The sequence below is a fragment of the Nannobrachium achirus genome, assembly GCF_963921795.1.
Source record: "Nannobrachium achirus genome assembly, chromosome: 7".
In the NCBI taxonomy this organism is placed as follows: Eukaryota; Metazoa; Chordata; class Actinopteri; order Myctophiformes; family Myctophidae; genus Nannobrachium; species Nannobrachium achirus.
The window spans coordinates 33,662,275-33,689,782 of record NC_137816.1 but is presented as its reverse complement, the minus strand read 5'-3'; the positions used below and the strand labels follow the sequence as shown (position 1 = coordinate 33,689,782).

Sequence of the window (27,508 nt, the reverse complement as noted above, 5' to 3'; positions counted from 1 at the left end):
TTTCTTTTCTTCTCGCCTATATGACTGGTTAATGGATGGAATAACCTCAGATTACGGTAAATAGCTTTAATAGCGCTATAGACACATTTCACTCTTGCCGCAGACACGCGCGCGGCGTGAGATGAGCACAAACGTGGCAGTTTCATGGCAGTCCTCCCTCCCTACCTGCCCGCTCACCTCTCAGTGTAAATGAATGACAAGGCACGTCAATAGTGAAAATCCCTTTAAACAACCACTCTCTTTCTGTGTTAATCAGACGCATCTGGATGGTGGACAGGAAGACTGCGGGGAAAGCAGGGTCTCTTCCCCAACAACTACGTCAGCAAGTTGTAGGACCTGCCAGGGGAAAGGACAGAGCACCAAGGAGGACAATGTGCGTCTCTGCAGACTCTCCCAAAGCCAGGGCTGGTGCTAAGAGTCAACCAGAGGAAAATGGCTCTTTTCGACTACAAGAAACTAAGTGGACGGTGCCGTGTAACATATCTCACGGGTTCTGGATGTGTTTCCATAGGGCTGGGTTTCAGATAAGAACCTCAGAACCACATTGTTGGCCCTGCTCAGTGGGTGGTACTAACACTGAGTTCTTGGAACCCAGAACTCAAAAATAGCTAAATGGCTGATCTAGTAGATAAGCTATTTTAGTTATTTTTAAAATAGTTTTTAATGAAGTACCTCCCTGGTTATAATGGGAAAATAACCAAAAACCAGAAAACAACAACAACAACAACAAAAAAAGACACAGAACTTCAAGGGTTGTGGAACGTTTCAGATTATGGAAGGTTTTGGGATACGCTTCTTAGTCGAAAAGAGCCAGAGGAAGAGAGCGGGAAAGAGCCATTGTGAGAGTGTTTCTACACATCAGCTCACATGCTCTCCACTACGGCTGAATGTACATTTACTCTAGAAAAGAACATCAGGTTTGAAAATAAGGTCCTTCTTTTGAAGACAAGACTATTTCACTCCAGGGACGTTTTTTTCTTCCTCTCTCTCTCTCTCTCTATCTCTCGCAGGCCCTCCTGAGGACTGAACAAAACTATTTATTGTATTTATAGCTTTCTACAGTCTCCTTAATGTCATTTTCACCATGCTGATGAGGTTTGAAGCTCAACCGTTTGAAGCTTTGAAATTAAGTCTTATACATCATTTGTGGGACCAGGCTGTGATTGTATTTTGATGTCCATTTTTAGGTGAAAGTTTGATTACAAATCAATGGTGGTGTTCAAGAAAGTCACTGTCTCATTGTTTGAAATTTAATCAATTTACATGCCAGATTGCTCAGTGTGTCGCGTTCTGTGCTGCTAGAATGAGCGTACAATATAGTATTGTATATTTATTTCATCACTAGTCAAAGACTAATTACAGGGAATGGACATTTTTAATAGTTCATTACACTGTGATTTTTGTACTGTGCTAACACTTTCAATTTGAAAACGTGTACCATTATGGAATGGCTTTTAATTACCAAAGCAATTTTAATTGTCATTGGTCTGTTTAGTAGACAGTAAAATCCTCAGTGTTGATTTAAATCTGACAGTTTAAGGGTGTATTTGGTTCCATTTGTACACTCTCAAATGTAACTTAACAATCATGATTTGACAGAGTATCGAAAGGAAGACAGCTTTTTGATTAGGAGACTTTTAGCTGGAAAAGGAAGAATCTATCCCCCTTCCCTTCACATTTCTATCATGTTTTTATGTCAGATTAGTACATGTTAGCCCCCAAAGTAAACGCCACATATATTCTGAGCATACTGTCTGTGGTTTATTAGCACTTTATTGGTATAGGTACTCCCTCTGACACACAGACTTCTAACAGCCAGTAAACCATGTTTATGAAGGACACATTGCCAAACTAGGAACAAGCCTAGTTACTGAAGAATAATTTGTTTACATAAAGATTATAATCCAGGTATTTTTAGACCTATGTATGTATATCTGTTGAACACATTTGTTGCTGTTAAAACTTTTAAATTAATTTTTAGTCACTGCAGGACCTGTGGTGTGATATTTTCTCTCTGCTTTTGATATCCGTGGGGGTGTTTTAGATACAAATGCACAATAAGAGCCAACAGACTATCGACGGTGTTTCTTTTAATTGATCAAACACAAACTTGTTTTTGGTGAAACAACAGAACAGCATCTTTGTTGACATCATATAAAGTTTTCCTTGTGGCACTACAATCAATTTTCCCTTTGCTTCTGCTCCAGTTTTTTTTTCTGTACATCTTTTGCACTGCTTTAGCATTACTTAACCATTCCTTTGTATTGCTTTATTTGATAGAATAACATTCTGCTCTGGTCATTTAAACTGCTGGGTCTTCTGTCAATGATCTTCTTCAACATCAAAGATAGTTTTGTCCTGGATGGTTGAAGACATCCTCGTGCAATATGCAGATCAGTCTTTTAATAAAGCATGTAATATTGTGTAAACATTTTTAAATGGTGCGTTTATATAGTGCGTTTCTCCACAGTGCTTTACATTGTGCATTACATTCACCCAATCACGCCCACATTCACAAACAGATGGCGGAGGAAACCATGGAAGGCACCAACCTGCTCATCAGGAGCATTTGGGGTTCAGTGTGGGGATCCAACGGGACATTTCTCCATTTCCCACCAAGATGGCCACTCTACCTCTATTTATTATGACATACAGCATTAGATAGGCATACTTAATTAGCCCAAGTGAAAATATTCCAAGTGTTGGCCTTGAACCAAGAACCTTAAGACATATCTTTACCATCACTCCAACGATTTAATGCTGTTGTTGAAACGGGGGATGGGGCATTATTTTTTAATAATGGCGGAGAGGCAGAGTAGAAGTGACATCTCACATTTTGTTCTAATCAATTTATTCCCAGTATAGACCTGTGTAAATGTTTAAAATGTGTCAATTTGAGAATAAAATGACATACATGTATTTTAGGTATTTAGAATACAGAAAATACAAGAGTTCAAATTACATTTATTTACTCTTTCCGGCCCAGACAAATACAAAAAAAAGCCCATCTCTGATTACATGCATTATCCTGTAGAGGGTGACAAAGACCATTGCAGTAGCCCAATATGACTACTAGCTGTGTTTTATATTTTGATCAATAAACAGACAGATGTTGGTAACCATTTGAAAATGTGTTCCCACCATCCCTGAAAGGTGGCTTTTGTTGAAGAAAGTCAGTCATGAAGAATACAATAAAATGTTCGAAATAACCATTCATGCCTGTAACCAGGTCAGGGAAAGAATTCTGATGTTTTTGCTTTTTTTTCTCTCTCCTTTTTTCAGGACATGCTCCAGAAAATAGCATTTTAGAGTTGAATAGGTCTTTTTGAATGCAGAACTTGAGAACACCCCCCCCCCCCCCCCCCCCATTTATAATAAATATCGTTTAAACAATGCTTTACAACGCTTGTCTTGCTGACATGTGATTTTCAAAAAGGACACCAAGGACTCAAGAAAGAGTTATCCAAGTTTATTAATATTATTTTTTTTAAAACTAATATAAATCCCACAGAATATGATCCTGGTGCCATTAAGTCAATGAATGCATGGATACCTGCTTTAAGTACTGCATTCCAACACTCCATTCATAATGTTAGTCTTTTTTTTTTTTTTTCTTTTTAATATTCAGAGTGGAAATACATGGCCTCAGCGCACGGTCATATTCACTGTTGCACTCCTATCTTTTCTCTCTTGTGCAAGTAATATGCAAGTGAGTTAGTCAATAATATTAGTGTTATCTCTTCTCCAGCAGCAAAAAAAATGGAGACTGCTGCATAATTATAAACAGAGAGACAAAAGAGAGGGTGAATTAATAGATGATCTAATGAGAATAAACAGTAAATCATTGCCTCAAACTGAGCTTTGTATTTCCCTCCGAAAGAAACACAGCTAAAAGGAAAAAGGAAGGAATAACGTCAATGCCACTCAGTTTCTATTTGACACATTTTCCCCAAGGCAGTCTGAAACGGTTAATAACTGCGAGGGCCGGAGATCCCCTCCTTTTAGAAGCATCTCGGGCATATCTGCAGGGATGCATCCCAACAAAACAGATCACTTTCTCAGCAGAATGCCAACAATCATCCAGTTGAAAAAGAACATTGTGACATTCAGTTTCTTCTTCTCTAGAATACATTAGATAACTTGCTAATGGTGTTGTTGAGTCAAAATGAAGGTGCGGGGGGGAGAGACAGACAGGTGTCATGGTAGCAAAGCATGTGCATATTCTGGTGTGTGAGGTGAACATTGGGAGTTTATTTCCACTCTAGAAATACTGGGTGTGCACTAATACAGCAGCAGATCTGTTGACATGGTTATTTTTTTTTCCTAATTAGGAATGTTTTGATTTACTTAAAAAACATCTTTCACTAACAATCCACATCTTCTAAACATAAACTAATCAATACAATGATTGGTAAGATGAATCCTGCAATGTTTTTTTTTTCTTTTTTCTTTTTTAAATGGAGGTTGACATTCTATTCCAGTAAAGCAAGGCATTAGGTTTACAGAAATGCTTCTTTACCAGAGCAGCAATCCTCACCTGCAAGTTGTTAGGCCATATTAAGCCCACGTTATATGTGCAAAGAAATGCATTGCAAGGAAACATGCATAAAACAAAACCAAATAAAATGACACTTGAGGAAACAATCAAAAGCTACATAAAAGCTTCATAAATACAATAAAATCTTTAAATCCTTAAAAGAGGCATTTTACCCAAAATACAAAAACATGATTTTCCCATTACCCCGAGTGTAATGTATCCATCCAGATATAGTTTGGCGTGATTTGCTTTGGAGATTTCTGCAGTTGAAGCTGCAATCCCTTGATTTTGTCTGTGGTCTCCCTCTACCGATGGAGGGTATTTACAGTGATGTTCTCCTGAATACAATATAGATGACAGCTGTATCTAATGTCCAATCCGGTGTGTGCCAACCAGTCAGTGTCCACACAACACTAGGGCCTCAATTTCTCCATCGAAGAGTATGGAGACCATAGACAAAACTATAACATATCATGATTATCCTACAGGGATTATATTATACTAGCATTATGTTCACTTGATTTTGATTAAAGGGATCTCATCAGGTTTGAGGTGGCGAGTCAATTCACATGACTTATTTGAGGTTATCTAATATTCACACACCAAATAACTAAAAGTTATAGGAAAGAATGAATTAACAATATGATTAAGAGATCCATTTAAAATCAGTTTTACATGATCAAGAGTTACCTGTTCCAGTGTGACATTAAAACATACAACCTTCATGTAATCTGTTTATTTGAATATTGATGGCTGGAAATGACTGGGCGACATGAATGGTTATGTTAATTTCAATGTGTATCATCAATTACATCAGGCTAATGGATTAACAGATTACAGTACAGTGCAATTTTATAGCAAACAGCAATGGCCTCATTCAGCTTAACATTTTAGTCATCAGTCCAATTGATAACTAAATGTGTTTCACAATCTATGTACATATGTTACATAAAATCTAATTTGATACTCTTGTAAAAACAGCATACTCTACCGTACAGATTGGTTAAAATAATATTTTATTCATAAAAAGATTGTAGCTTTAAGTCAAGACAGACAGTTGGCGAGCATACAGCAGAAAATAGTTCTCAATGAAACTGTCCAGAACAAGGTCTGTCTGTGCATTATCACCAGGCCATGATTTCTGATTCCACTTCCGAGCGCCACAAACAAAATGCCATTGAGCTGCATTGTATTTGGGTGATGGCATAAATCTCTGCAAATCACACACCAAACTATGTGGATGGATAGACAGCGACCCCAGTAAGAGGAAAAACATAACATTTCTTTGTATTTTGAGATAAGTGCCCCTTTAATGGAGAATTCTAGCAGTTGTACTATGTGATAGCTGGCACTCTAGGCTTGGTGCTTTTTTGTCAGGTGTTTTTGCTTGTTTGTTTTTTTCTCTTTTTTTCTTTTTTTCTTGTTAGAGCTGAGCAGGTAATTCATGCCATCTTTGGTTGACTGCAGTACTGGAGAAAATTAATATGATAAACGACAAAGAAAATTGAAACAAAAGGGTTGTTAGAAAAACAGCATCAACTCTGAGTCTCAACAGCAGACAACTGCGCCTCAATGTCCACTCTGCAGATGGGGCACTTCTTGTTGGTGAGGAGCCACTGGTCCACACACAGCTGATGGAAGAGATGCATACATGGTAGGCGTCTGGTGTGGGGGGGAAAGAGAGGGGAGTCAAAACAAAATCCATAACCACTTGAACCTAGGCCTGTAATCGCAATTATTTGACATAATCGCAATTATTTGACATAATCGCAATTATTTTGTCATAATCGTCATACTTGTTTCCCTGTTGAAAAATGTTCATACAGTTTCAAAAATAGTGGAAATAGCAGATCTACAAGTAGATTGTAGATCGGCTATTTCCACTATCAATATTCTTTTTTAAGTGTGAAGTTGTCAAACGTGTCAGTGATTTCTTTGTATATTGAGGTTATGTGTCATATCTGCCATGTGCAACTTCAAAGCCTACAAGCCAAACAGAAATGTAATTGTCAACGACAAAAACCCAATTAAATCGTTAATCGCAAATATTTGAGTAACAATTAATCGTCATGTAAAATGTCATAACCGTGACTGCCCTACTTGAACCCTAGCTTTCCTATTCTGGCACCAACATTCGGCAAAATTGGAAAAGGATGCCCAGTGTAAGTTCCCTGGGGGACTCTCCACTCAACTAAGTACAGGGTTTAAGTAGTTAAAGTGATCCCTGGCTAATACGACAAATATGCCTTAATACATTATAATAGTCCTCTATAACTACAATGTAAAATTAAAAACACCTTAAATATTTTATTTCTCCTAGAAATAACGAATCTTTCACTCAATAGGGGAAATGCCTGTCGCAAGTTGATGATGTCATAAATGTCATGTGTGATCTATCCCTATGGAATTTACGGCATGCATGTGCAAAAAACACATTTGAAATATTGATTTGATGCTCATATTAACCATAGGAAATATTAAGTTCGTTTTTATTTTCACATGCATGCCATAAATTCCATAGGGATAGATCACACATGACATTTATGACATCATCAACTTGCGACGGGCATTTCCCCTGTTGAGTGAAAGATTAGCTATTTCTAGAAGAAATCAAATATTTAAGGTGTTTTTAATTTTACTTTGCAGTTATAGAGGACAATTATAATGTATTAAGGCATATTTGTCGTATTAGCCAGGGATCACTTTAAACACTTTAAGACCTGTGGTTCCTATTTCGGGCATGTTTGGGCATAGGCACAATTTCTTTTTTTATACTAGTAACAAAAAAAATACAAAAGAAAACTGCAATAAATAGATAAATAAATAGCAGACAGTATAAACAACACAGTGAAATCCTCAGCGTAAACTTAAATCTGTCCCATGTTCTACCTGGGATTCAAACACTGCTCCCCTGAGTGGGAAAACAATTTCTACTGCTCTTTCAAGTCAGAATCCCTGCTTGGCTCGGTGGGGATATTGTGCTTATGAGCTTTGGTCTGTAGCAGTGTCTACATTTCTCATTGTAAGAGTAAGGATATCGCCTCCTTCCACCACTGCAGATGTCACAAAAAAGCATCAAAAGTAGCAGATCTGCAAGTTCGAAACACTGTATGAAGCGATGTGTTTTTAGCTTGTAGATCTGCTAATTTTGCTATTTTGAATCCTGAAAACTAACAGTTTGGGATATAGGAGGTTTCACAGAGATGATATATACTAGTGATATTGTATTAATATCTCTACCATACAGATTGGTTAAAATAACATGTAATTCATTCAAATAGGTTTCGGACTGCAGCTTAACTCCAAATCGATCCTTATGTGTCTATTTGATTCTGTTTGTACACTCTCAGTGTTAAATTAACACTCAGAATTGTACAGTGCACTCCTATTGTTTCAGAATATTGCTAAGCTAGGCCAATTTCTACAAATGGGCTCAGGCAAACACAAAATGCTTGCTTTTACAGGCTAAGATTACTGCAAAGCCTTTCTCACTCCTCTGCCAGAAAAAATGAGCGCCATTTCAAAACTTAGCGAAGAATACTGTATAATGCATCTGTTTTGAAGTTAATCCACCGGCTAACTAATCGTTTTAAAGATGATTTCAAGGTTATTGCAGTTGTTTTTAAATCTTGTAATGGTATGGCACCAATTGCTTTGGCATTTGGCAGACCTCTCAGACAAATAAGCTAGTCCCAAGTTAAGAGAGACCCTTTAAAGTAAAATCCTAGCACTGAATCTGAAAGCAGCACATTTTCAGGATAAACTTATCATGGTCAAAATAATCCTAATAAGTGTTGTCCTGGTCAAATCAGCTGATGCATTGCCACTTCTGGGTAGGAACATTAGTACCATCAGTGATGAGATATTGTTATAACCTTTTATACACTGTGTACTGTACCATTTTGCCTGGGGGGATGAATTGCACTGCAAATACCAAAAAGGTAGACACGAAATAGCCAAGTATCTCTTCAAGGTTTTATCATTTATAACCAGACAACGTACTTAATTTTGTTCTCAATGTGAAAGCTTAAAACATGATTGGCAGGAACCTTTAAAAGAATGTTGGATATCAAAAGCTTTCCCTTGAGGACAGTCATTTTTAGGCACTGGGGAACTGTTTTCTTTCTTTCTTTTTTCGATCTTTCTGCTGAGCACTATACATTCGTCCTTCCAAAATCTGTCAAGTGTGAGAAAGCAACCACGCCTCACATACAAGCACGTCTGCATTCGCTAACAAGTGTTAATTGAACACACATGCACACAACAACGGCAAGTGAAAAACATGCAAACAAGCCAGGGAGATGAGCCGTTTACCAGGGGTCCTTGAGGGGTTTCCAGAGGGTTGCCCAGCTAAAACAATTGATAGCAATAGGAACCAAAGGGACCCTTAAAAGTTCCATAAGCCTGAGAGTGTACAAATGGAACTGAATGGACTAGTAACCATTCCATTTGTACACTATCAGGAGTCTGTGGCCAAATGCATAATAAACTGGGGGTCCTTTAAATAAATACATTTGAGAACCACTGGTTTACCTGACGTCCTCCCCTTCCTCCAGTATGGACAGACAGATGGTACATTTCTCCTCTGTATCTTCATCCGCCATCCCCTCGTCTTCCTCCTCCTTACCAAGCTTTCTCTGTACATCAGAAAAAGATGGGAGAAACGGACCGTTTCAGGCACAGTGATCAAACAGATGTGTTGCCTCAGTCAGCAGTCTCATTTGTTGCTCATAGCACTCATTACTTAATGGGGGGAATAATAATAGAACATAATGTATATAACATATATATATGTTTATATCTATCTATCTACAGTATCTATATCTATCTGTCTATCTATCTATCTATCGATAAGTAGAACACTATGTTTGAATGAATAAACAATATGGTCTATAATACAATGTATGAAACACACAATTGAACATAAACATGTTGTATTCCTTTATGGACAGAGAGAATGGACCATTTTGTCCTGGCAACAGAACAAGCTTCTGTCTGTCATCTCTAAAGGATAGAGGTAAACGTTATGCTATTAGAGCCAAATTCCCTGGCCCCCAAGTCTAACATCTACTGTATATGTGAGCAGAGACATGTTTCCAAATTGATTTTTTTCATTTATTTCTCACCGATTCTGTGGTTGCGTGCATATTTTTTCCAATAGATGCCCATGCTTCAGGGGTTAACTGTTCGTCAATGTCTCTCTCAGTCTCCAACACCTTCTGTATTGGGCAGCAGGGTGTTAGATTGCTTATTTAGATACATTTGGAAAACTATGGAACCTTTCCCTAAAATGTACCACATAATATGTTTGCTAAATGCTGGTAACACATCAGTCTTTTGAAACGAGCACAAAAAGTCCACTGTGCACTCTGTCCCAGAACAACTAACAGACATGCAAAATATATCTATCTACATCTGAAAATCTCCATAAAATGCCATGGCCATATAATAATCCACTTACAGTATATAAACAGTTAGCTATCCACTCCACACATGCACACAGACATGCTCTTACCTTCTTGTACTTGTGTGGGTAAGTGCACCTCTCTATGGTTCCCTGAGAGGCTCCTCGATTCACAGTTCCCAATCTCTCCTCTAAATGCAGAAGATCCTGAATAATGAAAGGAGAACAACAACACAAACAGCCGTGAGCTCAGCTCTCTCTCTCACCTTGCTTTTGTTGTGCAGAGAAAGAACAGACGGACATATATAACAAACAGCATACTATAGATGCTTTTCACAGTTTAAAAAACAATACTTCCTCCAGTCTAAACTAAGGCACAAGTCAACATCTTTGCATTTCTGTGACTGTAAATGGCCTGCCATCTGTGCTGGCCAGAGGGCTGTCCATGTATGTGTGTCTGTATTAATATCACCCACAGACAAGTGTGAGATGTTCTGCTAATAAATAAATGTATGACCTTCTCTTCTTAATATACTACCGGTCTATTTAGTATAGTGTCTGTGTTCCTGCACTATTCAGACCCTTTTCTCTGATCCTTTAAAACGAAACAAACCGAGTCCCATTCAAGTCTACCAAGAAGTGGATCAACAGAAAAGGGACGAGTTCTCATATTGTCAGCTCATTTGAAAGAGGACTCGATTCTATTTCTGGTCAACTTCAGCTCTGGTGATCCTCAGTCCTCTTTCTGTTCACACTATTGTCAATTTGCAAGGCTGGCACAGCCTATAGGTCTACTACACTATCTGTGAACTAAAATATTTACATTAAAATGCTATACACTTCACTTCTAGTGTATGTTGAATTGTATAGCATTTTAATGTAAATATTTTAATTCACATATTTTGAGTGAAATCTTACCTCGTAAGTTCTTCCAAAGCCAGTCATTCTGGATGAGATGTACCGAATATGTGGGTAGGTCACTTCAGATATGCCAGTGTGCTGTGAGGGAGGATATACATGTATATGAAAAATACATTGCAAACTGCTGTAATGGAATAAGTTCATATAATATAATAATAATATGTCCTAGGATGACATCAGCAATCACATTTGAGATTCAGTTGATTGACTTACATACAGTATAGCTCCAAGTTCCATACTTTTTTCCAGATCAAAATGTCATCACTGGCTTTGATTTGTTTGTGTTTTGGTGAGTGTTTAAGAGGACAATATGACAGGCAGCTCAAGGTTATACTTCACAATGACAAACACCACAATCTGTACGGCAGGTGTCCACGACTGAGTGCATCCTCGCTGAACAGCAGTTTACATACCTGTTTTCATTCCTCAACTGTTAACCCATTAAAGCATGGAAAGCATCTGTGTCCATCTGCACATTGGTTGGATATTTTAAAACAATCACACCCGTGTGAAGTGAGCGGTTCTGATGATGAAGATAGACCCACATGACGTCAGGGGGCATCAAATATCAGAGGGGTCAAATATCAGTATCAATATCAGTTTGATAAAATAGAAAAACACTTGGAAAACTTACGACATATTATTTGATACCATGGGAAAACATGTTTTGGGTTATGGGTTATGATCTAGGCATGGGCGTGCATGATCCGTGACATAAAGATCACTGACGGGCGGAAACCTTCCATATCTATGTTTCAACTTGCTGTACTTACAGTGTCAGGCAAAGGTAGCGAAAAATAGCCAATCTACAAGCTCACAAAGTGAAAGTGGTTCAGTCTGTCTGTGGATTTTTATAAATATTTAACCAATGAAAAGTATTAACGAAAGGTATTAACAAGAGCATGTGTATGATACAGGCCTTCATCCAAAGACTAAGAAAAACTCCCAGATTCGCTTTTCACTTTCAGTCCACTGCTTCATCCAACAACTTAAACAGTGTTATGAACTGACATTTTCTAACTCGAAACCTTCAGCCAAAGAATCTCTCACATAGATCCAGGGTAAACATGGCCCAGACAGTTCTTAGAAAAGGACTGAAATCCTATTAAATGTTCCAAGCATAGACATGCCCAGATCAAGGGTTAACTTGATTAGTATGGACAAGATTTAATTGCTGAAAGAGAGAGCTAGCGTGTGCACATGTACGTATAAATACAGTGATTTTGATATTACATCTTACATATTACATTATACATATTACATATCCAGCAAGTTGTCACATTATCTCTGTGTGTGTATTAAATTATAAAGTCATTGTAAAGCAACACCATTTATGACGAAACGTATATTGCATAATGCAGTGTCATTATGTTACACTCTTTACACAATTCCAGTTTAGAAGGAGATCAGATTTTATAACACACCTTGGGCATTTCTAACACGGCTACTATAAACCCTGAATAAAGTACTAGCGCTCATACAGTATACTGTCAAAAGTATGTATGCAGACTGTCTCAAGGCTTCTGGATTTGTCGAGTATGCACCAGAAATGCTTGATGAGCCTTCAATTAATTCCCAATGCATTATTCATACAACTCACCAAACCATCCTTGAAATAAGCGATGGTATAAATAGGGGACTATCATAATTAATCTATGCCATACTTCAAATAAAAACAGTTTACTTTCTAATTTATGCTAATGTATGCATGTGTGCTGTGAACTGGTCTCACCATGAAGGGGATGGGGAAGTGGTGCAGTCTTGGGGGAGGATGGTAGTGGGGTAGGTGGGGGTGCAGGTGCCCTGAAGGGTACGGTGCCACAGCGTCTATGCCCAGCTCCCTGTTTAAGAAGAACACACAGACCTGTCAGTCATCACAGGAACAGCTTACATGTACCACAGGTCCTATTTTGGGAACGTCATGTCAGTGAAGTGAAAATAAATGATCTAAAAGCTCACGACACGTCACATCTCGACATGTTGTGAGCTTGTAGATGTACTATTTAGAAATTTAGGAACAACACTAGTTTTAGTTTAGGAGCGATGTAAGTTGGGAATGCATGCCCCAATACCTGTTAGAGTACCCGTTATACCGGTCTGTCTGGCTATGTCCCTTTAACCCATTCTGGATGGAAAACCTTTTTGTGTAGTACAGTACAAGTACAGTATGCAACATTTGTTTGGAAATTCTGAATACTATTTGAAGTTTTTCAGAAAACTTGGGTCAGGCTTTAGAAGGCGTTTAAAATCGGCCTCAGGGTTAAGACCATATATGGATATCTCTATCTCTCTGCCTGTGTCCCTTTTATGCCCATACATGGAGACCTCTGTATCTGTCTCTCCTTGTCCCCTTCATGACCATATCTTTCTGTCTGTCTGTCTGCTTGTGTCCATATATAGGCATAATATGGAGATACTGATGACACACACACACACACACACACACACACACACACACACACACACACACACACACACACACACACACACACACACACACACACACACACACACACACACACACACACACACACTTGACTTAACTTACAGTAGGATAATGAAATAATGAAAGTGGTAATACTGACCAAGCTGTCCTCTGCTCAGGCTGGCGAGGGTGGGATGACATGGTCTGAGGCACGTGGATGTGGTGTCCGTGGCCGTAGTTGGGGTGCATTCTGTGGGGGTGTGGTGGCGGGCGCTCATGCGCTCGTCTGCAATGGAGAACACAGTTAAATCATTACAGAACAGTAGGGGTTTTTCAAATATTTTATCCTGGTCTCTCATAGGAGAAGAAAATAACAAAAAAAGAAAAAAAATAACGGAAAAAAAACGAGGCTTTGCAACAAAAAAATATATAAAAAGTTCTTAGTTTTAGTCTTTGACAATATTTCATACACAGTCATTTAGTTGTGTAGCAGGAGCCCTTAAAGCTTGCGATGCGTTATGAGCCATTTTGACAATTTGTCTGAGTCTCGCCCCTGATTAACCTATATTACAATACTAAAGCAAAAATAACGAAAAAGCAAACCCACTTTAAAAAATAAATAGATAAAAAAGAAACCTAACCAGTAAGACTCCCTAATCGGGAGATAAGCGACCGTCAGGTCGCATACACAAACTTTAGAAGGCAATCGTAGCCATTCAGGAGGGAACTGGGAAATGGGACAGATCCATGTTGATGACATGACTTTAGAGCAGACCTGGGCATTGTGCGGTTCACTCTGACCGGCCCTTGTAGGGTTAATGGCAAATTACAAAATAAACACATTTTCAAATTTTACCTTGTGCATAGACTAAAGCTGCATTTCTTTTATTTAGAAGTTTTTTATTCACGTACATATGGATGCAATGGCTAAAGTGGCTAAAAAAAGAAAAGTTGATGCCGAATGCGGTGTTTTCAACAGAAATTGGACTGCTAAGTATTTATTTACTGAAGTCGGAGGTAAAGCTGTGTGTTTAGTTTGCGGGGTCACATCTTGCGGGGAAGCACTGCCTTTTGGCCCGGCCCTCCACAATATTTTCTGTTGTTCATGTGGCCCCATGGAAAAGATTATTGCCCGCCCCTGCTTTAGAGATACTGTGTACCGCTTTGTGTGATTTTAGGCCTCATGGTGGTGCTAGAAGGGGGCCATGTGAGAAATCAGGGCTGGAGGTTGTGAGTTGCCATCCAAGGAGTAAAGTTTGGCATCGCTAGGGGCAATGGTGGCGGAGATAAGAGTAGGGCCAAGAGTGTGACATGACGTGACGGGTAGACAGAAGCTTTAATTTTCATAGTAACGACCTGACAGTCACAATAAAACCTCTAAACACCATGTGGTGGGACTGGCCCCGGTGGGGCGACGGCAGTACTCACGTGGGGTGCTGCATCATCCTGCGCCTCTGGACCTCCATCCTCTGCAGCATCTCGTGTTGATGGAGCCGCTGCACGGAGGCCCCCAGGGCCGGCATGTGATGCGGCAGCGTCTGGTGGTCCGTGGGAAGGTGCTGCGTCATGGGGGCACTGCTGCTGGAGAGGTGATGGGCGGGCAGGGGCGGGGGAGGCGCGGGGGGCACGGCGTGACCCGTGGGGTGGGAGGGAAGGGGCGCGTGGAAGGGGTGGACGGGGTGGGGGATGACGTACTCGCTCTGTGGAGGGGGCTGGGGCGGGGGCTGAGGCGGAGGGTTTCCGTGGGAGTGGGGACAGGAAGAGGAAGGCTGATGGTGCAGCGAGCGCGCTAGGTGCCCGTCTAGAGTCGGGACAAAAAATGGGAGAGGAAAAGAGCAAATATGGTGAAATTGAAAATGAGGTTCACTTTTTGTTTTATTGTCCTAAATATGTTGATATAAGAGAGGTATTTGTTAATAAGATGTCTTCCATTTGTGATGATTTCATTGACTTTGACGATTATGAAAAACTTGAGATATGTTTTGCCAAAGGAGCGTTTATTGAGTTCGATTTTATTTGTCAAGCTTGGGAGAGAAGACAAAATACTCTGTATAATTCTGAAAATGTATAAAACTGAATGTATGACTATATTGTAAAACATACTGTAAGCTTGAAATAGTGCGTTATAAACCCATGAGGGTTGGGCACTCTGTGTGCAGGACATGAAAATAAAGTAATCAATCAATCATTATGGAAGCAGTTGGTCTCCGGCAACATTCCATCCAAGACAGACAAACAATAGAAAATCAAGACGGGCCATCTCGCTGTACTTCCTGTTATCTGCATGAGTATGGTATGCATTGTGTGCGGTATGCCTCTTTTGTTTTTTATGTTATGTTACAGGTCGGCTTCTTGTAGGACCATACTGGAAATACCACCCAGGCCGTTGATGATTTGTTTTAACCCATTTAGGCCTAAAATTATTGAATGCTTTAACCAGTGAAAAATAGCAGATATACAAGCTCACAGCGCGGCACCGAGTGCCGCGCTGCGAGCTTGTAGATCTGCTATTTTTGAAAAAGTCATGAAAATATGTGCAAATCTTTGAATATGTATTTTCAAAGCGAACGTTTGTAACTCAATATTTTGCTTCTGGGTGGTCCCTGGAACTAGATATTTTGAAATGGGGGTCCGTGGCCAAATAAATATCATTTTGGGGGTCCTTCACATGAAAAGGTTTGAGCACCACTGACATAGTAGTCTCTCAAGAACAGACTAACTGAGCTCCAGTTAAGTGAAAAGGACCTTTTCTTTGACGATGGCTGGCCAGATTGCTGACATAGAAACATAGGTTTTTTCCAAAAATCTTAGAAGGATTCAAAAGACACTTATAGAATCGGGTCAAAATTCTAATTTTCACGATTTTTCAAAAATAGCAGATCTACAAGCTCGCAGCGCGGCACTCGGTGCCGCGCTGTGAGCTTGTATATCTGCTATTTTTGAGCGGTGGTCACACCGTCTCCATAGCGTGGCCGTGTGTGTAGGTATGTTTGTTTGTTTGTATGTGGGTCTGTATGTAGCCTCAAGCCTGTGGTGTAGTACCTTTTCTGACCACACATGTTAAGGGAGGGGCGCTGTTGTTCAGGCCAGGCCCCACACACACACACACACACACACACACACACACACACACACACACACACACACACACACACACACACACGGGGGGGGGGGGGGGGGAACCACCGCTCAGTTCACACGGGTGTGATTTTTTATATTTAAAGCATAAAATATTGCGTCATAATGTGTTCAGGCCTATCTAAATTACAATACAGTAATGCATTGATATAAAAAAAAAATCATTGAATGTATATACAGTACTGTGTCCACAAATGTTCTTACCAACATGAACACCCCCACCAGAGACCCTCAGTACACTGCTTCACACCACTCCAAACACAGCTGTTCTGAGGACAATGAGCAATTAACTGCTCCTACTTTGTACCGATCCCACAGCACTTGGCACATTAAACATCAGGCTCTCTTAATTACTATTAGCACAAGGTTTCAGGAGTGCAGCGGTCTGCATAATTTTGCAAGCACGGGTTGCACTTATATAAATCATTTGATGACAGGCTGTGCAAATAAATACTTTTTTTTTTTAGTTTTAGTTTTCTTTTTTTCAAATAGAAGGCTAGATATTTCTATGCCACACAAAAATAAAATCATACTAGTGGTGATGATTTCTCATACTGTATATCGTCGCTGTCGGGTGGAAACCCCTTTCTTTCTTTTTTTCCACCAGAACTGTTCCTTTTTTAATCCTTTTCAGGATTCAAATTCAAAAATAGCAAAAGTAACAGATTGACAAGCTCAAAGTTTCAAGCTCATGACATTTTAGTTGACCAATGATCATACAAATAATAAAATAAAATGATTACCGTTTAATTGTGTTTGGCATTTGACATACGTTGACATTGGAACGTATAAATAAAAGATGTGCGTGCCACCAAACTGTGGGAGTAGCGGTGCAGCAAAATAATGTTTATCCAGAAATATGGATGGAAGAAGAAAGTCGGATAAGTACTATAGTGTGGTTGTCCTGTTAGGGCAACCACACTAATAAATAATACAATACATGTCGTACACGAAAATAAGCCATATTTAATAATCTTATACTTTCAAATTTGATTAGAAATTGTGGAAATGGCTGATGTACAAGCTCACAACGCCTGGCATTGCATCTTTCAACAGCTGAATTTATACAGATGAAAGGATAAGATTTAACCTGACTGCACCAGATGGTGGCAGTAGTGCGTACCGCCCTACTTTACCATCTGAGATCTCTCGGGGGGAGTTGATAACACTCGTAAAGTCCCGGGCCGGACGAATCAGCGGCAGCTACGGGCGGGCTCTGAGCAGCTCTGAGCCAATAGAGTCTGATTGCAGACCACGTGGAAACCCAGGAGGCGGATTCTGGGTGTAACGTCATGCAGACAGGCCAATATGAGTGGTTGGAGTTGGCACTCCCAGACTGTGATAGAGAGACGGCCCCATCCAATCACCTGCTAAAGAATTTGAAAAAATGGCCCGCCCCTTACATCGGGTCTGCCCGAGCGATCCCAGATGATGGTAAGCAGAGCAGTATGCAGCCAGGCATACGCACTGCTGCCATCATCTGGCGCAGTCAGGTTAGATAAGATTCTGATGATTATGCAAAAAGATAATTCTCAAATAATTGCAATCACGCTGTCAAAACGTGTCGCTTAGTGCCACATTTTGAGCTTCTGGACATGCTACTTTTGTCTTTTGTGTGACGCTGTAGTATGATCAATTAGGGCGCCAATTTAGGAAAAGTTACGTTTTAAGAGATAAAGAGGTTTCTGCCCGACAACAGCAATGTAATAAATGTTGACAGGCCTGAAGGCTTACTGAACTCACAGGAGGGGTGCATGTAATGTCTACAGGAGGACAGCGGGGGCTGGGGCTGGGGCTGAGCCACCATGGATGAACTGAAGGAGTCCACCACGGCAGGCTGGCTGGGCCCGGGCGTGGCCTGCTGGGACACGTAGGTGGGGGGCCGGGAGTTGGAGCCGGGGCAGCAGGGGTCGAAGGCCGACGTGCTGGTGTGGAAGCCCCCGGAACCGTTGTTCCCACCGCTCCGCACGCTGCTACTGCTCAGGTCCACTGGCAGGGTCTGCTGTAGAGAGAACAACACAGGATGAGGAGGGGCATGCTGCACGGACCACCAATGAACCACGTAACAGGGGTCTTCAACGTTTTCAGGCCAAGGACCCCTTAGCTGAGAGGGAGATAAAGAAGGGACCCCCAGTACGTATTGTATAAAATTGTGAAGCAGATTTTCACGGATTTCATAGACAGCACTGTCATCAGTCTATGTTGGATTTGTGTTAATGTGTTTTTTCAGACATTTAACCACTTAACCACTACACCTAACCTATTTGCCAAAAATAGCCGATCTACAAGTTCTCAACGCCTTGCAGCTTGTAGATCTGCTATTTTTGGCTAAATTTCTCCTCAGAATAGGGATGTGAGGGTTCAAGTTGTTCATTTAAAATAATTATCCTATCACAAAAGATTTTGGCAGCCCACCTGTAGTAACTCTGAGGACCCCTTAGGGGTCCCGGACCCCCTGTTGAAGACCCCTGATGTAAACCCTCTGTTCTTAGTAAAAACTGACCTGAGTTACGACTCTACTAATGCCATATGATTTCTGTAGTTACACGTTCCCATAACAACAGCATGCTGCCAAATGTTGTCTATAACCAGAACAATGTGGGGAATTATAATTATTATAAATTATAAAATTATAGATTATATAGACGGTAGGACATATTACTTAAATTCAATAACACGATTACAGGGAACACATGTATTTTTTAAATAGCGAAAATAGACGATCTACAAGGCAAGCTCACAATGTGTCGGGATGCGACGCGTTGTGATCTGGTAGGTTGTCTATTTTTGCTCACCACCATTGTACAACCAAGTATAATACAGGCTAGTTAGTAGCCGGACACACCCATAGCCTGGAGGGACGATTGCGCCTTAAATTATGAATAAAAAACAAACAAACGAGAGATGTCAGCGAGCACACGGAATATGACACTGATCGGTGTAGTAGTATGCAAGATTAGCCACCGACACATCTCCAGGCAGAGTTGACTAGGACTCTCCCCCTTTTTTTACCGATACATAAAACATGATCTCTTTCCCTCATTTAGGCAGTCTACCTACTGAGGCCTACCAAAGCTGAGGTTGATTTTCGGAAAGTCACCCCTGATCAAAGGCTGAGGAATTTTAACTCAATGCCTCCAACATGTAAACCACTTCTTGGTGACCCATTTTGGGATGCCATCCATTATTGAGGATCCAGTGCACTGAGATGAAGACAGAAGGGTCAGGAGGCTCAGAATGCTGCTAACCAGAACCTCAGATAGAGACCCTGAGGCCCCGACTTAACAAGCCTGATTCACCGTCAGGCTTTGATGGTAAATAACACAATCCTGCCCTGAACAATTAGCACAATTTGAATTATTCAGAGGCACATTTAGCTTCAGGGAAGGCTTCTAACAATAGCCTATGAAACCTTTATGTTAAAATCGTAGCGATTTGCCGATATAAGCCCGCTGGAGGTTTGTTCTAAGCCTTTTAATCACCTACAATATACCAGTGTATGGGGTGTAGCACTGCTACAGTAGTCTCCTTTCTGCTGTGTAGAAAACATAAAGACTTTGACATAGACTTGTCTGAATTAGACTGTGTTTGATTAGTATCATTCAGGAACACAGTCTTATGATTTCAGAAAAAAAAGGACATTTAGAAATTCATCTTCAATGAACCACAAATCCTTAATTTAAAGGGGGAAGAAAACAATAACCATGTTCATTGTTCAACCATAATGTAATACCTCTCTTTTGTAATACCGCTGCTTGTACAGTATGTCAATCTGGAGGTCCACCAGAAATACAAGGGAGCAATATTGGTATTATTTTCCCCATACATTCTCACACAAGGACATTGGTCATCATCATTCATAAAATATTATGTTTCCCTGACTCTCACTACACTAAGTTATCGACAATCTCACAACTCGTCGCAATGCAACACAATGGCTGCGTTTACATGGACAGGTATATTCCACTTGTATTCAGAATGTCTGCTCATTCAGAATACAAATGCTCATGTAAATACCTCAATTGGAATAGAATATTCCATTCCGGATCATTTGGAATAGAATATTCCGTTCCGAGTGAAAAAAAACTCGAACATGTAGATCGGCTAATTTCACAATTTCTGCCTCTAATATTTGACAAAATGGCCACTGTTTAATTTATTTTATTTTAGATGTATTTTAGGGTCTTAAAAGTCCTCAAATTGTCACTTTAGAAATGTGCATATGTTGGTTTGTTTACTGTTGAGAGAGAAAACAATGTTGCACATTAAGTTAATCATATGGGGACCCCTCAAAATAATGTGGGGACCCCCCTGGGGGTCCCGACCCATAGGTTTAAACCACTGCCTTAAACGGTAATGGACAGGATAATAATAATAATGGACGGTTGAAGCCGTAGTGTGGACATATACCTGGTCATGGTACTGAGCCGTGCCGCCGCCACCAGCGTTGCTGCTGCTGCTGACCCCAGCAGCAGGCAGAGCGGTGGGCCGCTCCACGGGGCAGCTGGGCTCTGGGAAGGGGATGGCGGTGCCTGCGGGCTGCGGGGTCGGGTGGTGCAGGTGGTGGAGGAAGTGGTGAGCGCTGCCGTGGCCGTGGCTGTGCTGGGAGCCACTGGTCTGCTGGGAGGATGACGCCTGCCAAGTGAAGGGTGCAGCGGTTCATCAAACTAATCCATTTAATCCAGGGGTTCTCAAACCTTTTTAGGCCGTGACCCCCAAAATAAACATATATGAACTGGGGACCCCCACCCTGACAAGCACTTGGAATTGTAGGTATTACATTTAATGTGACTCGGTTCCACAGATAAATATTGCGAAAATAGCAGATCTACATGCTCACAACGCCTTGCGTTTGCGAGACGTTGTGAGCTTGTAAATCGACTATTTTCACAATGTTCGCCTCTTGCTTAGTTAATATTTGACAGTTTGGCCAGTTTAGTTTTAAAAGGGTCTTGGAATTGTCACTTTATAAATGTCATCTATAAACACCACAAAATAATTGTTGAGATCCACTGATTTAATCAATCAATTTGTTTTTGTTTTTCACACCGACGTCATATACAAAAATCAAACCTCGGTTCGAAGTGGAGCGGTGAATTTGAGCAGTTCCAGGTAAATATATATATATATATATATAATTGAACTCAAGTGTCCATGGCATGAGTAATCAATTTGAAAAAAGTCATTTTGGGGGTGAACTACTCCTTTAAGTCTTAAAATTGTGACTTCACTGTCATCTGGGGGGTATACATATTTTGGGGACCTCTCTGCGGGTCTTGACCCACAGATTGACAACATTAACCTCCCGTGGCAGGGGGAAGAGAATAGAATAGTCCCTGACTTTTTTTTCACCAATTTATATATTGACATACGTGTCAATTCTTGATTGCCCGTGGCTCGCTACGGTGCATGCTTCGTGAGCCTCCACTCTAGCGGCTATCACGGGTGTGTATGTGTGTGTGTGTGTGTGTGTGTGTGTGTGTGTGTGTGTGTGTGTGTGTGTGTGGTAAAGTTGCACATGCGCAGATCCTGTTCAAACTCAATCTGAGTTCCCAGAGGTAATTTCTTCTGCCACTAGATGGCGAAAACAGTTCAAACTCAACCGGATAGTTGTGGGACACTGGACACACATTGTTGTGGGACACTGGACACACATTGCTGTTCATAGCGGAGCTGTGCTTCACACCGCTCCAAAAAACACAATAAATATATCAAGGTTCAATTATTCAATTAAATGGAAAAGGTAACGGACAGAATAATCGCTGGGAAAACGATTGCCTTACCTGCAAGCAGCTGGAGTGTGAGTGGCTCAGGGACAGGTGAGCGGGCGAGGGGCCACCGCATGGAGAGTGCTGCTGGCAGCAGGAGGGCAGGCGGGGCATGGCCGTACCCCCGCTGCCTCCAGCTGCACTGGACAGACTTCTCCTGCTATCATCTGGTCAATGAGATCAAACATAGAAAGTTGGCATTCAAATGTGACAAATCTCAGAAAAGAAAGAAAACTAGAAGCAGTGCTCTTCCGAGCACAGGTCTCCGCCAGGTCAGGTATGTTATTGTGGCCTCCTGGTGGTGCTATAATAGACCAATGTGTAAAGGGTGCCATGTTTACTTCTGACTGTAACAGCAAGCGGACACTACATTCATGATTTGAGGCATTTTGTTCCAAAGATGTGTTTTTACAAAAGTCGACCTGCTGGTGAACATGTTTTGAGTACCACCGAGATAAGCTTGGGTCTTACCATCAGTGGCTGTGCGGGCGGAGCCACCGGACCCATGAGCATGATGCGTACTGTCAGGGGCGGAGCCTGAGCAGCTAGTGGAAGGGCCCGCGGCGTCGTTGAGCTCTGAGGTAGAGGCATGATGGGACGAGGAGGAGGAGGAGGACCTGACTGTCTGAGCATGGTGGATGCTGCCAGAGGTGGTTGGCACAACCGAGAGATCTGGTGGAGAGAGGAGTGGAGAAAAATGTTCTTTTAAAAATGTAGATATTTATTGTACTGTGTAGTTCTGTGACATTTGTTGGAATGTGTGTTTATCTGTTAAATCGACAATTTAATAATAAAAATGTCGATATAAAAAGTTCCAACGAATCATCACAGAAAATGTGCCTTTCGATTATTCCATTCATCGAAAAGCCAATAGAATAATCGCTACGAAAATAATGTGAAATAATCCAATTCAAAAAGGTTGCAAAAAGGCACATCATATCGGAGTGCTCTTAGGGTTAACGATGTGTGGTCATATACTGTACATATACAGTATATATGTTTTATTTACAGCAAGCAGTGGCTTTAGTATTTATTTTCTTAAACTGGGTAAATCTGCCAGTCTTTATTATGTATATTTCAACTAAGTTAATTCCTAGATTCTGCAAACACACACAAAAAATGCACAGATGCACACACTTTGATTTTGCAAACCATTAGAGACATTGCATTAAATTCTATTCCCCTTCCCCTAACCAGATAGAACTTTAACGCTCCAATGTATGCATCCCAAATTAACAGATTTGATGTTCAAAAGGAATTGTCCCAAAATGTGGCCTGCTTCACAAACACACACACACGCACGCACGTACGCACGCACGCACGCACGCGCACACACACACCTACAGTAACTAGACACATGTCATGGCAAAGAAGAATAATTGTAGTATGAACGGGGTAGTGTAGCTTGGATAATGTAGTGATAGTATAGTATGAACGGGGTAGTGTAGCTTGGATAGTGTAGCTTGGATAGTGCAGCTTGGATAGTGCAGCTTGGATAGTGTAGCTTGGATAGTGCAGCTTGGATAGTGTAGCTTGGATAGTGTAGCTTGGATAGTGTAGCTTGGATAGTGCAGCTTGGATAGTGCAGCTTGGATATTGTAGCTTGGATAGTGTAGCTTGGATAGTGCAGCTTGGATAGTGTAGCTTGGATAGTGCAGCTTGGATAGTGTAGCTTGGATAGTGTAGCTTGGATAGTGCAGCTTGGATAGTGTAGCTTGGATAGTGCAGCTTGGATAGTGTAGCTTGGATAGTGTAGCTTGGATAGTGTAGCTTGGATAGTGTAGCTTGGATAGTGTAGCTTGGATAGTGTAGCTTGGATAGTGCAGCTTGGATAGTGTAGCTTGGATAGTGTAGCTTGGATAGTGTAGCTTGGATAGTGCAGCTTGGATAGTGTAGCTTGGATAGTGCAGCTTGGATAGTGTAGCTTGGATAGTGTAGCTTGGATAGTGTAGCTTGGATAGTGGCTGCAGTGCAGCTTGCTGGCAGCCAGAGACAGACTGGCGCACAACTCATTAGTATTCCAGCGTGTGTTCATCCATCTGCCTTTCAGAATCAAATTAATTTCTCCAAAGAAATGCAAATGCTTTAATATCTCACACTGCTCTGCTATTCTGCTATCCGTCATAGGCTTGAGCTGACAGTCCCATGAATGCTTTATTTGGATGTACGGTGTGTGAAATAGAGACTTGGTTGAGGAAAGGACATTGCTTTCCAAGACTCTTCATGCTCATATATCAATGACTCATCACTGGGTGTTTAACTCAGTGGTCAATGCATGGTGAGTACATTTGACACTTTCAGAGTTCAACTAAAAGCCTGGGTTGTGCCGTAGTCATACAGCACTTTTGATCCCTACATAGTAGTATGTATACTGCCCCAAGTGGACGGAATGCGTATCTCTCGGAATATCAAACGCATGTAGAGAAATGGAAAAGCCTGGAGCCTTACTGTAACGCATATGGTCTAAAGGCATCGGGGTTGTAATACTAATAACATGAACCCCCTTGCGTCCCTATTCTGGGCATGTCCTAATCTCTGTGAAAATAAGCGAATGTTCTGAGAAAATAGCAGATCTACAAGCTAACAGGGGGTCGCTTTGTTTGTTTACAGATCAGCTATTTTCGGCAAAGACGTTTGGTGAATAGGGAAAAAAGTAGGGTGCAACGTACAGACCCCGATCAATGAGGTATAGAGGATTTAAGTGGTTAATTAAATACAGATTTAATTTTATCAGTTGATTGTTTAAAGGAATATGCGGAGGGAAAAAAGATTTAATCCATAAATCCATAAAAGGATTATGGGTCTATGGCTTTGTATTATTCTTAAATGAACAGTTAAACATAACTCAGGGCTTGACCCAGGAAAATATCCATTAGATTAGATTATAGATATCTTTCTGTGTTTTCAGTGTCTTTTATGGACATGTTGATTTACTATATCTGATATATCCATATCACATGCGCATAAATAAAATTGAGGGTTAACAGCACAAATAGGATATAAATAGCAATAATAAATCTGCCCTGCATCAAGAACGTGCTGCTTTATGAAATTAAACAAAGCAACAAACCTCATGGATGCTTGCAGCAAACAAAAAGCTCAGAAGTGAGTGCAGGCTGCAGTGCTACAGAAACCACAGTGCATTTGATCAGGAGAGGTCAAAACTCACAGAGAGCACTGAAGTAAAAAAAAAAAAAAGAAAAGAGGAGGAACAAAAACGCCTCTATCTGAAGAAAGAAATACTGCCCTGGACTGAAAACCATAAATTAGACACCGGACTTTGCTAAGGCTTACCATCAGGGGTGTGTCAAACCAAATTCTGGGCCCTGGGTATTCACTGCAGCCCCATGAATGTTCTTCATACGGGGAGGGGGTTTAACCCATTTAGACTGGGAACTCATTATTACACATTTTGTGCTTTAACTAGAGAAAAATAGCAGATATACAAGCTCACAGCACTCTATTTTGTTTTTAAATCGTGAACATTTGTGCAAGTCTTTGAATATTTCAAATCCTTCTAAGGTTTTTTTTAAAAACCTATGTTTCTATGTCCATGGTGCTCAAACCTTTTCATGTGAAAATTACATGTATTTGGCCACAGACCCCCCCATCTCAAAATATTTTGTTCCAGGGACCCCCCGGAAGAAGAATCTGAGTGTTTGCTTAAAAAGTACAGATAAATCAAAGATTTGCACACAAATAGCAGATCTACAAGCTTGCAACGCGGCACTCGGTGCCGTGCTGTGAGCTTGTATATCTGCTATTTTTCAATAGCTAAAATTATAAAGTAATTAAGGCCCCTCCCTCCACCTTGGGCCCTAGTAACTCAGTCCCACTTTTCCCCCCCTTGTGACGCCCTTGCTTACCATCCTCATCCACAGTGAGGTCTACCACCTCCCCGGCACTCTGGCGCAGTGGCTGGATGACGGTGGAGAGCCGGTGGCGTCCGCGTGGCTCCTGGAGACGGTTCTGGGAGCAACTGGTCGTCCAGATCCTGCTCAGACCTCCCACTGAGCGAGACCTGTGGGCAGACAGACATCCAATACAGTCCAGTAAGTATAAGGGAACTCTGATAAAAGCCTCATCGAGGTTTTCAGTTCCGTAACTATTCCGCAACTGGTTTCTCATGGCCATTAGATTGGAAGTGTGTTGACTAGAACAGTGGTTCTCAACCTGTGGGTCGGGACCCCCAGAGGGGTCCCCAAATTATTATATTTTTTTTTTTGGGGGGGGGGGGGGTCCCCAGATGATTAATTTAATGTGCAACACTGTTTTCTCTCTCAACAGCGAACCACAAACCAACATAAAGTTTAAGTGTATATAGAGGGTATCTGCACATTTCTAAAGTGACAATTTAAGCCATTAAGGATTTTTTTTATACCTCTAAAATTACAAATTAAACGTTGGCCAAATTGTCAAATATTAGAGGCAGAAATTGTGAAAATAGCAGATCTACATGCTCACAACGCCTCGCAGCATGTAGATCGGCTATTTTCACAATAGAACCATGTTATACAAAATATAATGCCTCAACTCTTAGTGCTCGTCAGGGTGAGGGGGTCCCCAGTTCAAATATGATTATTTTGAGGGCCACGGCCTGAAAAGGTTGAGAACCACTGGACTAGAGACTGTGGTACACATGGGCAGAGGAGGACTATATTATCACAAGGTTTCAGACCTGTAAGGACAAGAAACCCCTTGTGCAGCTTTTAACAAACATGGAAAACATGCACTGAGCACGTCATTCCTCTGTGATGAAGATTAAGTCTGACCAGTGACGTAAAAACCAAAACAATGTACATGAACACTCACAGCACAGTTTACCATCATTCCATGTGGGAACGAACACACATATCAATCAACGTACAGTATGTCCGGTCAACAAACTGCATTTGGCTTCATTTAAGAATTCGATTAGATCATACTGCAGGTCTTGCAATCATCCCAACTCTTAAATGTTGTCTGAATGAATCAACTAAGGAATTAAATGAAAACTAGAGTTGAGGCAAACAAACCTTGCCTCAGACGGACAACCGACAGCATAAAGCCTGATTCATACTTCACGCGACGGTGTCTCATGCAGTGAATAGCCGATCTACAAGCTTACAGCGCAGCGCACACGCCGCAGATGCTACGCGTTGTGAGCTTGTAGGTCTGGTATTCTTGACGTGCAACACCATCATGTTTACGGCTCATATATTAGGCTACAGAATGCATAAACAGGAAAGCATTCAATAATTTCATTCAACAATCAAATATGTTGCTCATGACTGAATTTGTTGGTCACATTTATCAGATATGTCAAGATATTTAAT

The 27,508-nt window shown here is 40.9% G+C and overlaps 2 protein-coding genes across 5 annotated transcripts in view; one reads left to right on the top strand and one right to left on the bottom strand.

Moving 5' to 3' along the window:
• The window catches only part of myo1ea (myosin IEa), an 89,287-nt gene extending 86,512 nt beyond the window's left edge, over positions 1 to 2,775 (top strand). For both annotated transcript variants that reach the window (XM_080730561.1, XM_080730560.1), the window contains one exon: positions 257 to 2,775. In XM_080730561.1, coding sequence (XP_080586687.1) covers positions 257 to 333 — 77 coding nt within the window. In that variant the 3' untranslated portion in view covers positions 334 to 2,775. The remainder of the gene's footprint in view (positions 1 to 256) is intronic.
• A 736-nt stretch (positions 2,776 to 3,511) lies between these two features.
• rnf111 (ring finger protein 111) overlaps positions 3,512 to 27,508 on the bottom strand; it is a 44,021-nt gene continuing 20,024 nt past the window's right edge. For 2 of the 3 annotated variants that reach the window (XM_080729659.1, XM_080729660.1), the window contains exons 4-16: positions 26,060 to 26,214; positions 22,665 to 22,865; positions 22,209 to 22,360; positions 20,836 to 21,060; positions 18,169 to 18,427; positions 14,716 to 15,088; positions 13,448 to 13,573; positions 12,595 to 12,703; positions 10,860 to 10,940; positions 10,053 to 10,148; positions 9,664 to 9,756; positions 9,071 to 9,174; positions 3,512 to 6,199 (exon numbers count right to left, since the gene is read on the bottom strand). In XM_080729659.1, the coding sequence (XP_080585785.1) occupies positions 6,073 to 6,199; positions 9,071 to 9,174; positions 9,664 to 9,756; positions 10,053 to 10,148; positions 10,860 to 10,940; positions 12,595 to 12,703; positions 13,448 to 13,573; positions 14,716 to 15,088; positions 18,169 to 18,427; positions 20,836 to 21,060; positions 22,209 to 22,360; positions 22,665 to 22,865; positions 26,060 to 26,214 (2,101 nt within the window). In that variant the 3' untranslated portion in view covers positions 3,512 to 6,072. The remainder of the gene's footprint in view (positions 6,200 to 9,070; positions 9,175 to 9,663; positions 9,757 to 10,052; positions 10,149 to 10,859; positions 10,941 to 12,594; positions 12,704 to 13,447; positions 13,574 to 14,715; positions 15,089 to 18,168; positions 18,428 to 20,835; positions 21,061 to 22,208; positions 22,361 to 22,664; positions 22,866 to 26,059; positions 26,215 to 27,508) is intronic. The other variant, XM_080729661.1, reaches the window with a different exon arrangement.